The following is a 14190-nucleotide window of genomic DNA, read 5'->3' on the forward strand; positions in this document are numbered from 1 at the left end:
TGCTTGTTTTCCCTCTACGTTCACCCTTCTCTAGCCCTAAGAAACCAGAGCTTTCAAAGAAGAGGGTGGAAAGAGGGGAAACCAAGCAGGTGGGAAGATGTATATAGATGACTGGCTGCAGCATGAAGCACCGAGTGGCGGGACATAGTTGAATAGTCATCATGTGCTGACAGAGTCCCTTTAAGTGCATCTTCCCACCTGCTTGTTTTCCTTTCCATCTATCTCCGCTCTTCTCTGGCTCTATAAACCCAAAACTGCCAATCAAGACAAGGGATGAGGTAGGGGGAACAAGTGGAGATAGCCGGAAAACATGGAGGTGAAAAGCTGCATTTTAATGTTTGACCAAGCCTAGGGTTTCCAAAGCACCGATGCCTGGTTTGAACTGGTATTCTGTGCTGACAGGCTCCATTTAAAATTGGGTGAGGAACAGCCAAACTCTGCCGCAAAGGCGAGGTTGTGGAAGACAGTCATGTCACAGGTGTTACATCACGGCAAGACTGAGCAAAGCAACAAGACACAAGGTAGTTAAATTGCATCAGCAATGTCTCTACCAGGCAAAGATTTTGAAAGCAGATTGGGGTTTCAAGACGCTCTGTTCAAATGATCAGTCAAAATTTCAAATATGGTTGTAACAGAAGGCAATTTGTTAGTCAAAGATTTGGACAGCGGTACAATAATGAGTGTCTGCAGGCAACAGTGAAGCATGGTGGAGGTTACTTGCAAGTTTAGGGATGTTTTTAACCAAATCCCCAATTCCATTTGCTTAAGAATAAATGGTGTCCTCAATGCTGAGAACTGCAGGTAGATACTTATCTATCATACAATACTATCAGAGGGGCATACAATTTGCTTCACATTTATTCTGCAGCAAAACAACAATGTCAAACATGCACTCAATATTATTAAGAACTATCTTCAGAATAAAGGAGAACAAAGAGTCCTGGAAGTGATGATGTGGCACCCACAGAGCCCTGATCTCAACATCATTGAGTCTGTGGGGGGTTGCATGAACAGACAGAAGGATTAGCATAAGTGACATCCACAGAAGATCTGTGGCTAGTGCTCCAAGATATTTGGAACAACCACCCTCCAGAGTTCCTTCAAAAACTGTGTGCGAGCGTTACTTAGAAGAAATGATGCCATATTTAAAGCAAAGGATGATCACACCAAATATTGATTTGATTTCTCTTTGGTTCATTCATTTTGCATTTTGTTAATTGCTAAAAATAAATGATTACCACTTCTATTTTTTTAAAGCATTTTTACTTTGCACCATTTTTTCACACCAGCCTACAACTTTTGTACAGTACTGTATGCTATGCCCTCTTCAAAAGATTTTTAAAATTTGTATTTAATATGTCTCATAAGAGATCATAAAAAAAGATCTCTGGTAAAATGTTTACTTGTTATTGCTCCCTTTTTCCAAAGTAACATGGGCATTCATGGAAAACAGCTCAGTATAGTTGAGAAAAGTCAGTGGCAGATCTGGGCTAGCTAGGACCCAGCAGCTCTGTTATGCCAAGCAGAAACCTAGAAAATCATAATCACCAGGTTTTTTTCAGAAGCATCAGAAATGCAAAGCTTCTGTTTGCTGGATAGCATTTGTAGAGCGCTACGTGGCCGGAAAAAGAGAAGTCAGAAGGTATATATATAAAAAAAACACACATCTATCTTCTCCTTGGTGGTCCCCAGCTGAGTACAGACTTGCTCCTGTTACGCTGCAGGCGTTTAAAGGGAATCTGTCAGCAGGTTTTGGCTACCTCATTTGAGAGCAGCGTAATGTAGGCATGGAGGAGCTGTATCCAACAATGTATCACTTAGATTACAGGGTGCAGCCGTTCCGACACAATTAGAGATTTAGAATGAAGCAAAGCTGAGAAAGCTAATCCCGCCCACACCAGGCTCTCGGTGCACAAAATCCATAGACAGTGAGGTGCTTATCACAAGAGGGGGAGTAGTCAGGCAATGAATCTCTTAATGATAAATCCTTCTCAGTTAGCAAACAACAGTAGGCACTTTGACAAGTGACACAGCCCTGAATTCTGTGTTTTAGCCTCTATCACCTGATATCTTCAGATCACATAGCAAAAACCCACTGACAGATTCCCTTTAAACTCTGTTCTGTATTTTACAATGGGATGGAGCTAAAGGCCAGGATCAAGTGCCGTACATTTACAGCTTTGGGTGGCTTTCGGGTTGAACAACAGGTCACTTTCTGGTGGTATATTCCCTTTGGTTCAGGGAACTGGTTTACCCCATATCTGATAATAGGATCCATAACAAGCGCCACTGCTATTAAGTACGAGACTAAGGGGCGACACTTACCTTAAATTCCATAACATCCACAAAAGTGAAGTAGTAAAGTGCCAAATTTTTCAGAATCTCAGACTTCTCTTTTTGGAGTTGTGCAAGCTGTTGCTGTAAAATTTGGAATACAAATATTCAGTCTATATCTCATATTCACGGCATGACATAAGAATGAGACATCCTAATCAGACAGCCTCCTACAGGCAGCTTGGTAAACCCTAGAAATCCAATAGAATACTTACCAACCAACTATTGATATACAAGGCTTATATATTTAATTAGAGACTGTTAGGTAGCGTGTTCAATGCAGAGAATGGAAGAAACAAAAAAAGTAACTGTCTTAAAAAGGGACAAAGCCGAGTCACTAGAGAGATAGAGCAAAGCATCCGGAGAGGTAGAAGCAAAGGACACTTAAAATTCTGAACTTACCAAACAGAATATCCAGGCAAAGCCACGTTACGCATGCAAAATAAATGCAGATACAAACATAAAATACAGTAAAAGGATCTAGAACATCACAATACGACAAAAGCAACAAAAATCAAGAGGAAAAAAAAAAGCAAAACACCTGTTAGACACAAGAGAATAATGAGAAAAGCAGAGAGAGATATTAGAGAGTTAAGATCAGTCTACACAGGAAATGTGAACACATAATGAGGCCATGGACATTAAAGCAAAGCAAGAAGATTTCTTCATGAAAGTGATGGATGGAACGGATCTGGACTGTATGCAATGTTAGCACTGGAGGGAAACAGACCTAGCGTAACAGTTATAAACTTTCATAATCTAAGAAATAATGCCTTTCTTTGAAAGGAATCTGTAATCTGTTTTTTTATGCCACTAATCATGATGTGTCACTTACTGGGCAGCATTGTGGTGTAAACCTTCCAAAAATGACTTCTGAGGTCTACTCAACATTGCACATTAATTCAGAAAAAAGTGCCAATCGTTCATGGAGAAAGTGTAGAATTTTTAAGGAGGATATTGGAGCCTTTCTGCTCCTTAAACAAAAGCCTAAAAAATATATATATATATATATATATATATATATATATATATATATATATATATATATATATATATATATATATATATATATATATATATATATATATATATATATCCCAATATGAACAAAGTCTAAGAATGCACATGGTGAAAATGCAGCTCGGCCACCTCAAAGTGTATCTTGGCCTTAAAGAGTTTTCTACATCAAGCAACGAGGACGCCAAATGCCTAAAACAACAGACAGAAGGTTTTCACCCTCCTTTTGTCTAGCTCTGGCCGAAAGCTACTGTGTCAAAATCAGTGATTTGGCTGCAGCAGTGACGTCACATTGACAGCTCGCATCAAGGCTGCAGCCGATCAATAAAGTTTTGTGGCTTCGAGGTGGTAGATGGCACAAACTACTTTGATCAGTGATTAGCTGCAGCCGTGGTGTACGCTGTCGACATTACGTCACAGCTGAAAAGAAAAACCTAGCAAACACGACCCAGGACAATTTCATTTTTGTGTTATTTACATTTTACACAAAGTCCCAATATTTTGGAATTTGAGCTTTATATTCCAAAAGACCCAGACATCTAATATATGCGCTGTTTCTTAAGTGAGCTGCATAAATTGGCAATATCCCCCCAGTGCTCGATAGTAACTGAACTAAAACACAGAATTATTGTCAAGCAAGAATGGAGCTGCTCCTCATCGTTCGTCACCGGCCAACCGCTAGGACACGCGGCAATGAATGGTGCAATAGTCATCTTTTCATTCAGATGCCGGCCTCAGATACAAGTTTGGCCATCTGTAAATCTAGTTTCAAGGCACATAGGCGCAAGAAAAAAAAAAGGAAGCATTATAAATTTGTGTATTCTAAGAAATCAGTCCCATAGAATAAATCTGCACGCATGGGCCCCCGATGATGCTCAGCAAGTGATTATCCGTGATAGATTGGTGATCAATTGCTGAGATGAAATCATCCAGCTGGTAAACTGAGTAAAGAGAAGCAATTTACAATCATTGAATGGTTGACTTAAACAGTTTGCGGTGTTAACATTTTCAGGCCGACTTGACAATCAAACTTAGCTTTAAAAAAAAATAATTAAGCAACTTTGCAAAAACCCTACATTAAACATATCCTACCAATGTCGTGGGAACCTACTAATCAGAAAAGGCACCAGGGATGTCGGGACGCTCAGTGTTCTTGTCCAGGAGAAATGGCCACCGGGGCCGGGCCCTGCAAATCATTTTGCTAAACTCTATACAACATGGTAGACTCCAAATCGGAAAAATTTAGCGAAGCGCCAACATTAGATAATCCCCATTTTTTGGGCCTGTCTTCCAAATTTTTAGAAACCCCCAAAGAGTATGGTGAGAAAAGTAATAGATTATGGTAGAAGAAATGCAATGGAAAATCTAAGCAATTCAGATAATACATCCTAATATATGAACTTGGGTTCCTAAAAAAGGAAAAAAAATGGTCTCTTTTCTTAGAACTTTGGGTTACCGGTCTTGGGTGTGCCCCCCCTGCACGGTCTGGCATTGTCCAATCAGTGCTGGCAGTACTAAACCAGATGGTAACACCCAGTTGTCAATTTAGGTATACATTCTAGGAAGAACGATGCAGCGGAGATCTATAAGAAAAGCGCAGAACTTTTAATTCTTTGGGAATACTTATTAAAATAGATCGGTCGAGAGAGTAGACCGATGTTCTTGAATTTCTAAAAATATTTTGAATATCTCTGCCTTCACGACACAGCCGATCCACCTTTGATCCATAACATACACTTCCTTCTATCCGGCTCCAGATGTAACACTCATCATAGGACAAGGCCTGCACATAACATAGGTGCACACAATGCATATTTCAGATGTTTGCAGCTCAACAATGGTTCTGATAAGTAAGACAAACACCACACCCAGGTGTGCACTGCGGCAACGAATAGCCGGCCACTTCCTGGAGAGCAGTCTGACATTAATGTACCTGGGCAGGCACATAAGTACGGGCCCAAATAACAGGTCTAACCAGCTGTGCGTCTGGCGCACTCCTTAAACTGTGACTCATTCCTGTGTGTTAGGCCATTAATCTGTACTGAATGGCTACCATGCCGCACTTGCATGCATAGGTAAGAATGCTGCAGTGATGCATGAAAGAAGAACGCAATAGGTCTTCCCAATATCTCTACAGCTTCTGACATTGTCCAAATAAGCACCTATGAAAGAATGTGGACAGTCTCTGGAGATATACAATTCATCGAACTTTCATTAACCTGTGAAGAGTCATCCATGCTGGCAGATCTACCTTTCTTTGTTAGGTAAGACTTGTACGATCTTGTCAGGCTATCCAAGGAATGATGTGTGAAGGACTCGGCACTAAGTTCATTCATCTAATGCAACAGGATCATTTCAGCAAACCAGATTTCAGGCAGCAATTAAAAATACAGCTTCTAAAAACACTTGAAAATTTGTTATAAAAAGAGGACCTGTGAGCAAGTTAAAAGTGGCCACTACTTGCTGTTATTTTACCCCTGATGGTCCCCCATTTTTTTTTTTTTATTTACTTTAAATCAATCATATGGTTTCAGAGAATATTACTCTGTGAGGGCGTGTCTCACAGCGTAATTATGCATAACAGGATAGACACGCCCCAGAGTATCCTGTGAGCACCGCCCCCGCGTAAAGACCATAAAAGTCAGCATTACATAACAAGTGCTCACATCTCGGGAACCAGATGGCAAATTCTAAAAAGACAAGCTGGAAAAGTCAGGGAAGCAGCGGGAACAGCAAAAACTGGCCAGTTTTGACCTGGTAATAGGTCCTCTTTAAAGGAGACCAATTTATAGTCTTCTGCTCTTCGTTTTTTTTTTTTTTTTTTTCAATTTAAGTTATTTCATACAGTTTATAAAGGACAATACTAAACAGGTGGAAAAGGAAGACTAAATACAACAAACGCAGAAAAGTATATAGTAATATACCGAGTTAGAGGCCAAAAGGACAAAATTTTGGCCCCTGTTGGGTAAACAGAGTCCTATGACTATATCTGGCATATATGTGCCACAAACTTTTCCTGGGGTAAAGTCTAAATTCAGGCTCTTAAAGTGATGTAAACACAGCCTTAGCCACAAAAAAGGCCAGATTTCACAATACAAATTCCATACATTATTAAATACACTCCCTGAGAGAAGTTATGTCGCTTATCCAAGCTTATAACCTGACGTTAAATTCATCCATTGGTTGTATAAATTATTCTTTTGAAAGCTGAAACCCTCCGAAATGTGGTTTAGGTTAAGAAAATAAATTGGCATCAATGCAGAAATATTGATCATTTTGGATTTTCTAACCAACAAACGTTCCTCCTGAGCAGTTGTCTTGTGGGGTCTGCCGGACCTGGCCTTGTCAAACACATCTCCAGTCTCTTCAAATCTTTTTTTTAATTTTTTGTACTTGACGCTGAGACACATTAAATGTGCCAGCCACCTCTGCAGTGGATCTGGTCTTCAAACTCTTGATAATCCAGGCTTTGGTCGCAGGGTGGATTTTTGGCATGTTGTCAGAGCTCAAGTTGCAGCTCAAGTGAAGGTCTGGGGTGCTGGGTTTCTTTTTATACACACCCACTAATTAACCGATCATTTACTGAGCACGGGTGAGGATGTAAACTAGGATTGGGTGCATTATATGACCACACGACAAAACTTTTGTCTTGCCAAAATCTGACCATTCTGTGTCCATTAAATGATCAATATTTCGGCATTGATGCCAATTTATTTTCTTAACCTAAACCACATTTCGGAGAGTTTCAGCTTTCAAAAGAATAATTTATACAACCAATGGGTGAATTTAACGTCAGGTTATAAGCTTTTATTTACATAACATGGATAAGTGACATAACTTGTGTCAGGGAGTGTAGATTTCTTAGACCTGATGAGACAGTTGAACTTACTTTGACAAAGCGAGGCAGAATGACTAGCATTTTAGGAGTGCAACTAGAATTGGTCTTAGAAAATTATCATTTTAATAGACGAGAAAACATTAAAAAAAAAAAAAAAAAAGGAGTATTCTGCCATTTTAATATTGATTTCCATCATAAGATCTAGGAAATCTATATTAAATAATCTGAAATCTGCTGATGTACACGCTCAAAAGCTTTCACCATGCTAAAGAGGGAAACTGACCTCAAATTAACTCCCCAGTGGTGGGACTTTATAAACTACCAGTTCTTAAAGGTTTTTTGTTTTTTTTAAAAAACTAACAAGTCCCGAGGATAGGGAATAACTTGCTGATCACTGGAGGTCTGACCATTGGAACCACGAACAATACAGAGAAATGGGCTGAGGAACCCCGAGAAGGGTTCCACAGAGCCACATCTTAAATGGAGTGGAGATGAGCATGCTTGACCTCCGCTTCATTTATTGTCTACGGCACGGTGAGAAACAGCCGAGCATTGTACTCGTCTTTCTCCGGCATTCGCATAGACAATGGATGGCGTGGAAGCAAAGTGTGTTCTTAAGAATGCTCACTTTTCCCATAACTGAAAACTAGAGATGATCACCAAGTTCTCGGGGCTCCCACCAATACTATTTTCCAGACGGAATTACTTGGTAAACAACCTACGTGAGATCATTACAAAACGTATTAGAGTCAAATTTACTTACGTTGTTATTGCGAGTTTCTACCGCAGGAAACTTCCGAACAATAAACTTGACGGCAGATTCTAAGTTTTTGTCGATCAGGTAGGAAGGCTTTGCTTTGGGATCGCCGCATGCCTAGCGAAAAATTAATTAAAAAACAAATTAGAACATTTCTTTTTTCTTTCATTAAACTACATGATTTTCTGAAAAGTTTTTTTTTGTTTCAGAGTGAAATGAGAAAAGAAAATAAGGTGTCCTAGCGGGAAACGAGAATGAGCAAAAGATTAAAAAAAAAAAGAAGATCTCCTAAAGAAAAGAAAAGGCATAAATGTATGGGGATGTTTCAAGCAGCGTGGAAAGCTCAAAACCTAAAGAGAAAATTAAAATATAGATCTACAAAAGAAAAAAGAAAAACAAGAAAAAATATTGAAGCAGAGCGGTCAACCGTAATAACAAAACTGGTTGATTGGTGATAAAGAGAGAAAAGAATGATTTGCTTTGCTAGAAATTAAAACTTCTCTGGAAACGATTGTGTTAATAAAGACTGTTATAAAAACTACGGCAAAAGTTTTTATCAACAGTATGTAATAATCTAAAAAGGAAAAAAAAAAAAACAAATATGGACGATTGCATGATCCACAAGACATGAAGATGCCGATCACTTAGGTTATAATAAGAGATGAAAATATCCATTTCTGCTGCCTTAAAGAAGAACTCCAGCCACTTGGCCGAGCTACTCATCCAGAGTCACCGGCCTCACCTCTTATCTTTTTGGCATGTAAGTGAAGAAAAAACTTCCTCAAAGCAATATGAATACAGAAATATTACATATTCAGTTCTCCAAGGTTTCAATAAAAAGAGAACTCTGGAAAAAGAAAAAATCCTTGGTGATCAAAAGATGGTTTGGATCTCCAAAGGGTTGTGAAACACCATCAATGGTGGATAAATCCTGAGGACCAGGAGGACCTCAATAAGAACTTCTTTAGATATCAAGGCATAAAATCCATGTCGGCCAATACTGGTTTACTGATGACTAACTTTTTGGGGCGATTCCTAATGATAGGGAAGCTTCTCATAGCTATCTCTCCAAAATATTAAAAAAAAAAAAAATTTGACTCCTAAATTGGTGTCTCAAAATCTACTGTATATTATCCTACAAAAATCACAGGAAAAAAAAATGATGGATGGGTTACATCATGAAGAAACGTTTAGAGAGGAGTTTAAGAGAAAAGTGTTGTTTTGGAGCAATACTTTGTAGAAATATACTTGATGATAATCTGTTTAGATGTAACCGCATTGATAAGGACATCCTTTCAGGTTAGAAGTTTGAGTTTCTTTTTAGCCAAAAAGTTCAGAGCTACGGATTGTTTTACGCGAGACAGGATTTGGACGTTTTCCTTTCTTCTAGTTTTTGGATTGCCATGTAGTTAGTAAATGATCATGAAATTTTAAATTTGGAGTGAATTTTTTTTTACACCTCATGAGACTAACTTTATCCCCTGGGGGTTTTATTTATTGCAACTAAATTCATTCAACTGAATGAAACCAATCCAATCATTTAATGTTAATCGGGGGTGTCCTAAAAAAAACTGCATAACAACTGGTGGCGTTATCCGAGCATGCTCGGGTGCTATCCTAGTGTCTTCAGCGTTCTCGAATTATGTTCCAGTCCCTGCATGTCTGTCGACTGTTCAACAGCCACAACACATGCAGCGATTGCCTGTTTGGCTGGGGGTCACACTTGCGAGTGCAATGCGAGAGACTTGCGCGAGTCTCTCCCATCAATACCCGGCACCGGAGGGATGTGGCTACATGTATTTCTATGCAGCCGCACACTCCGGTCCCAAATGCCGTCAGCAGTGCCGGGTATTGATGCGAGTTTCTCGGATTGCACACGCAAGTGTGACCCCGGCTTTTCTTAGGCAATCCCTGCATGTGTTACGGCTGTTGAACAGCGGTGAGACATGCAGCCGCGAGGACGCAAACATTTTTCAAGCACGCCGAAGACCCTTGGTTAGCACCCGGATAACTCATTATCTAAGCACTGTCTCTCATCACTAACAACCACCAAACACGCAGCTGTTCCATGCAGCTCTTCTGCCACCTTTTGCCCCATGCATAATGGCAAAGACAAGCAGTAAAATAGATCAGCACACGTGCCAATTGTTTTTGTAGTTGTTACATGCAGACTTGAAGCAAACATATAAGCAGCGTACAAGATGACCTCCTAGCACTTCTAGCTGGATTTTTATAAAGAATCTGTCAGGAGGTTTTTGCCATGTAATCTGAAAGCAGAATGATGAGGGGGCAGAGAGCCTGATTACACGGATGTGTCACTCACTAAACTGTGTGCTGTTTCAACAAAATCAGCATGATCACTACAGGACTAGGTGCCCCGTGCCTCCTAGTCAACAGCTCTGTGTAACCCCACCCACACCACTGATTACACAAAGCTGCCAATAAGTGGCGTGGGCGGGGTTATACAGGGTACAGCATTCTGAGCACTGCTACTTCTGCAGCAGAGAAAACTGATTTTATCACAACTGCTGCACCCAGTAAACGAAGTTACACATCGCTGGAATTAGGATCTTCTCAGACCTTACATCATGCTCTCTGATGAGGTAGCAAAAATATGAGGACAGATTCCCTTTAAGGTGATTCTGTCAACTTAAAATGAGTGTTCAAACCAGCACAGGCACTTGACCAAACAGTTCATCGCACCTTTCCATCTAATTTAGCTCTCATCTGGCTCCTCCAAAGGCAGAGCTGTCAATCAAGGAAAAGAGGATGGAGGTAGATGTAAAACAAGTATATGGGAGTGTGCGTTAAACTTTTTAGTGACACCTAAGGTGGACAGAGTGCCTGAGCTTGATGTGAACAGTAGTTTCTGCCGACAGACTGACTTTAACCTCTTAGAAAACCAAATGTACAGCTACAAACACAGACAATCAGGGCCCCCATAGAGATCTGCTCTAAGCCATATTACGGTTATCGGGTCTTCGCATTGCTTCTCATGTATTCATTTGGTTGGTCCCAAGCAGTTCAAGGTCACAATAAGACGGCCATAATAGAGCTTACATGGAAGTTGTATACTCTGTCAGGAATGGGATCAAATGCTGCTCTTGGCACCAGATTTATATTTTTAGGAAACTGCAGGACTTTAAAAAAAAGTTTTATGTTTCAGAGTAAAAATGTGAAAAATAAGAACTGACCTATTGAGAAGGAGAATAGGACCGCTCCTAACACTCTTCGCATTTAGCGCAATACTTTATCATTTCATTTATGCTCCAAGGGCAATTTCGTTAGGTGAAATCTTTACTATAGTGATATTTTAGGAGCGGTGTATTGGAGGAGAGGCTCTCTTTAAGCCTTTTAAGAGGTTGATGATCTGTTCATCTCTATCTTGATCTTAAAAAAAGAAAAAAAAAGTGCAAGCTTCTAAGTTCAGAGCTGCCATTTGTGGGTCCTTGTAGGAAGCGGGTCTTACAACGTGGTTCCTAGTATCCCACGCATCTTAGCTAACAAAAGAAGGCGACGTTTTGGTTTCAGCCCATGGAAAACCTATTTTGCTAGGAAGTAAACATCCATATCAATTCCGCTTAGGTATCTATGGTTACAACTGCTGTCACTATGAGTTGTTGTAACCATGGATACCTAAGCTGCTGCAATGCCCTGCACAAGAAAATCAGAAGAACTATACTCCTTTTGTAATTGGAGGTATTTAACTTTATTTAAAAAAAAAAAAAAAAAAAACTACTACAGGGGAGTCTGTTAAAGTAAATCTCAGTATTCCACATGGGATGATGATTCCGGAGCTACTTTCTCTGAATTCTGCATTGTGATGTGGCAGCTGTTGGGTCCATGCACCCTATCACAACATGGTCCAATGAGTGCCTATAATGTCACTCCATGAACACCCCCCCCCTTTGACAAGGGGAATGTTACCCAGTTGTAAATTTACTCATAATACTTTAGAAGCACTAACAAAGGAACAGCCTGACAGTTTTTCATCAGTGTGCTGGATCCAATTTTCATAACTTTTTTTTTTCCACTACGGATGATTGAATGCAGTCTTACGAGAGAAGATGCTCAATAATTGCTACATTTTAGACATGTGAGGTGTAGGGAGGGAGTCTTATTAGTCAATGCGTAAGAATCAAGGAACCAAATCTAGGCCTGCCTGGTCTATGCAGGCTCGATGAGACAAGTATATTCAACATTATACGCTCATATGTTCAGAGAACCAGACCCACTGTTTTATTAAAAAAATTATCCCTCTTCCTGAATCTACCAGAATGCGGTCCTTTAGTGGGGAGAAAGGGTATGTAGAAACCTATCCATATAACTGAACAGAGCTGGCAACCCAGACATTCATATCCCTATATAAATACTTGTACTGCAGATTTTAGTAATTTTTTTTATAGTTTTATTAAATATGTAAATGAGGGGGCTGTGGTGCATCGTTGTTGTGTCCACGAGGTCATTGCATCATTTCATTCCGAGTTACCATCCTCTGCATCTCCCATCATGGTGGTTGGCTGCGCTCACTTTGGAGCCTCACCAGATTTAAATCCGCAGCCTTGAACACACAGACTCCGAAGGAGGCAAAAACACACACAGTGTCGGTGTGTGCAGGTGCGTCCGCATTCCCATCGTGTGGAGCGACCGATCGTTACACACGTGATCACTAAGCGGCGGGCGGCTGATGCAGACGCTTTAGGGAGAGAAGAAAGTGCACACGCAACACTGACACTGAGCGTGCAAGACTTCGTTCCCTGCAAGTCCTCATCGCCCTCTCCTCTCGGCATCGGCCGCCTACTGCTTTGTGATCCTGTGTGCAGCAATCGGCCGCTACACACAGAAGAGAGGAGACTGCATCTGAACTCACTGACACACTGTGTGCGCTCGATCCCTGCAGTGTCAGTGTGTGCAGGACTGGGGATTTAGATCAGGCAGTGACGAAATGCGAGTACCATTAATCACCATAAGGAAAGGTGCAAAAAAATGGTAACTGAGGGGTTGGAATGGTGTACTAAGCCATGGGTTACGACAAAGGTGAACCAAAGCCCATTCATTTTCCATATTTGATAACAATACAAGTATGATTTTTATAGGTCTAAGTCTCCGATATGAATGTCTAAAAATATTTTTTTTTACGTTTTGGGGGCGACAGACTGCCTTTTAAAGCTGTAGGCTACTGGAAGGCATTGTGATAAAGAATTCACATTGTTTTATCCATACCAATGGACTGATACTTTTATGGCTCACATTTCCGATAAGGCAGCAGAAATAGTCATCTCATTATAAAACTAGGGACAGGTTTTATGAATGACGTTTTTTAGAGGTCAAGCAGTACAACCTAAAAGGTAATATTGTCATTTGAGAAATGGGTCATCTTTTCAGCTCTTTCCTTATTCCCTTACCTGAAATTTGCAAGTTTAGCTACAGCTGCAGGCCACCAAAACCACGGTCCTAGCACCGCTGGAACTCACCATGAGTGGCCCGACACAAGAGCATGATATGAGTCAAAGGTCTAAATCGCCACTTATGACATGGGTCTCTTTATCTGGAGGTCTTAGCAGCATGGGGAACAATATTCTAAAAAGGCACATCCCGTGATTGGGAGAAGGGTAAGCAAGGAAGTGTGGGAGGTAACGGGAAGGGATCACTGTAGACTGTGCAAATTAGCGCATATTACGGTATTCATATGCGCCAAAACCGTGGAACTGTGTTTAGGCATGCTGGGAAAGTTCATCATGTAGATCTGAAAAGTGAGGAACAAGGGTTGCAAAATATCTAGTCTACAGGCAGCATCATTAATAAAAAAATAAAAAAAAAAGGCTATAAAGAGGTGCTACAGTATATGCCGCCGGTCTCTGCATGCTCCGTGGCACAGGGCAGCCGTCAGAAGGGGAAATGCTAATTACTATTTTTCTCATTGATCTTTTGGGCCATGCTGGAAAATTACAGAAAGAGAAAAGTCAAGGTGTAAGAAACTGGTTCTAGAAGGGGCAAAGGGAAGGTGAAAAGCAATGCAAACCTTCCAAACTTGTCCTTGCTGGGAAAGCATTTAAATAAAGAGAGAGAGAATTACATAGAGACATTTTATAGCAAGCGAAACATGCAATATCTGAACAACGAGGAGCACATAGAAAACATCACTTAAAGGCACTCTAACCCTGCACAATGCAATCATCCACATGTCTAATACAGAGGAGGAAGAAAAAAAAAAAAAAAAAAAAAAGAATAGCTGAAATCCTAA

At 40.4% G+C, this 14190-nt stretch overlaps 1 protein-coding gene across 2 annotated transcripts in view; it reads right to left on the reverse strand.

The window, feature by feature from the left end:
• Window positions 1-14190, reverse strand: part of NCKAP1 (NCK associated protein 1) — a 149906-nt gene that overhangs the window by 106349 nt on the left and 29367 nt on the right. The window contains exons 2-4 of one of the 2 annotated variants that reach the window (XM_073577502.1): window positions 13969-13986; window positions 7953-8063; window positions 2326-2418 (exon numbers count right to left, since the gene is read on the reverse strand). In XM_073577502.1, the coding sequence (XP_073433603.1) occupies window positions 2326-2418; window positions 7953-8063; window positions 13969-13986 (222 nt within the window). The remainder of the gene's footprint in view (window positions 1-2325; window positions 2419-7952; window positions 8064-13968; window positions 13987-14190) is intronic. The other variant, XM_073577503.1, reaches the window with a different exon arrangement.

Source organism: Dendrobates tinctorius, unplaced genomic scaffold, assembly GCF_039654945.1.
Source record: "Dendrobates tinctorius isolate UK_male_01 unplaced genomic scaffold, ASM3965494v1 ptg000056l, whole genome shotgun sequence".
Classification (NCBI taxonomy): domain Eukaryota; kingdom Metazoa; phylum Chordata; class Amphibia; order Anura; family Dendrobatidae; genus Dendrobates; species Dendrobates tinctorius.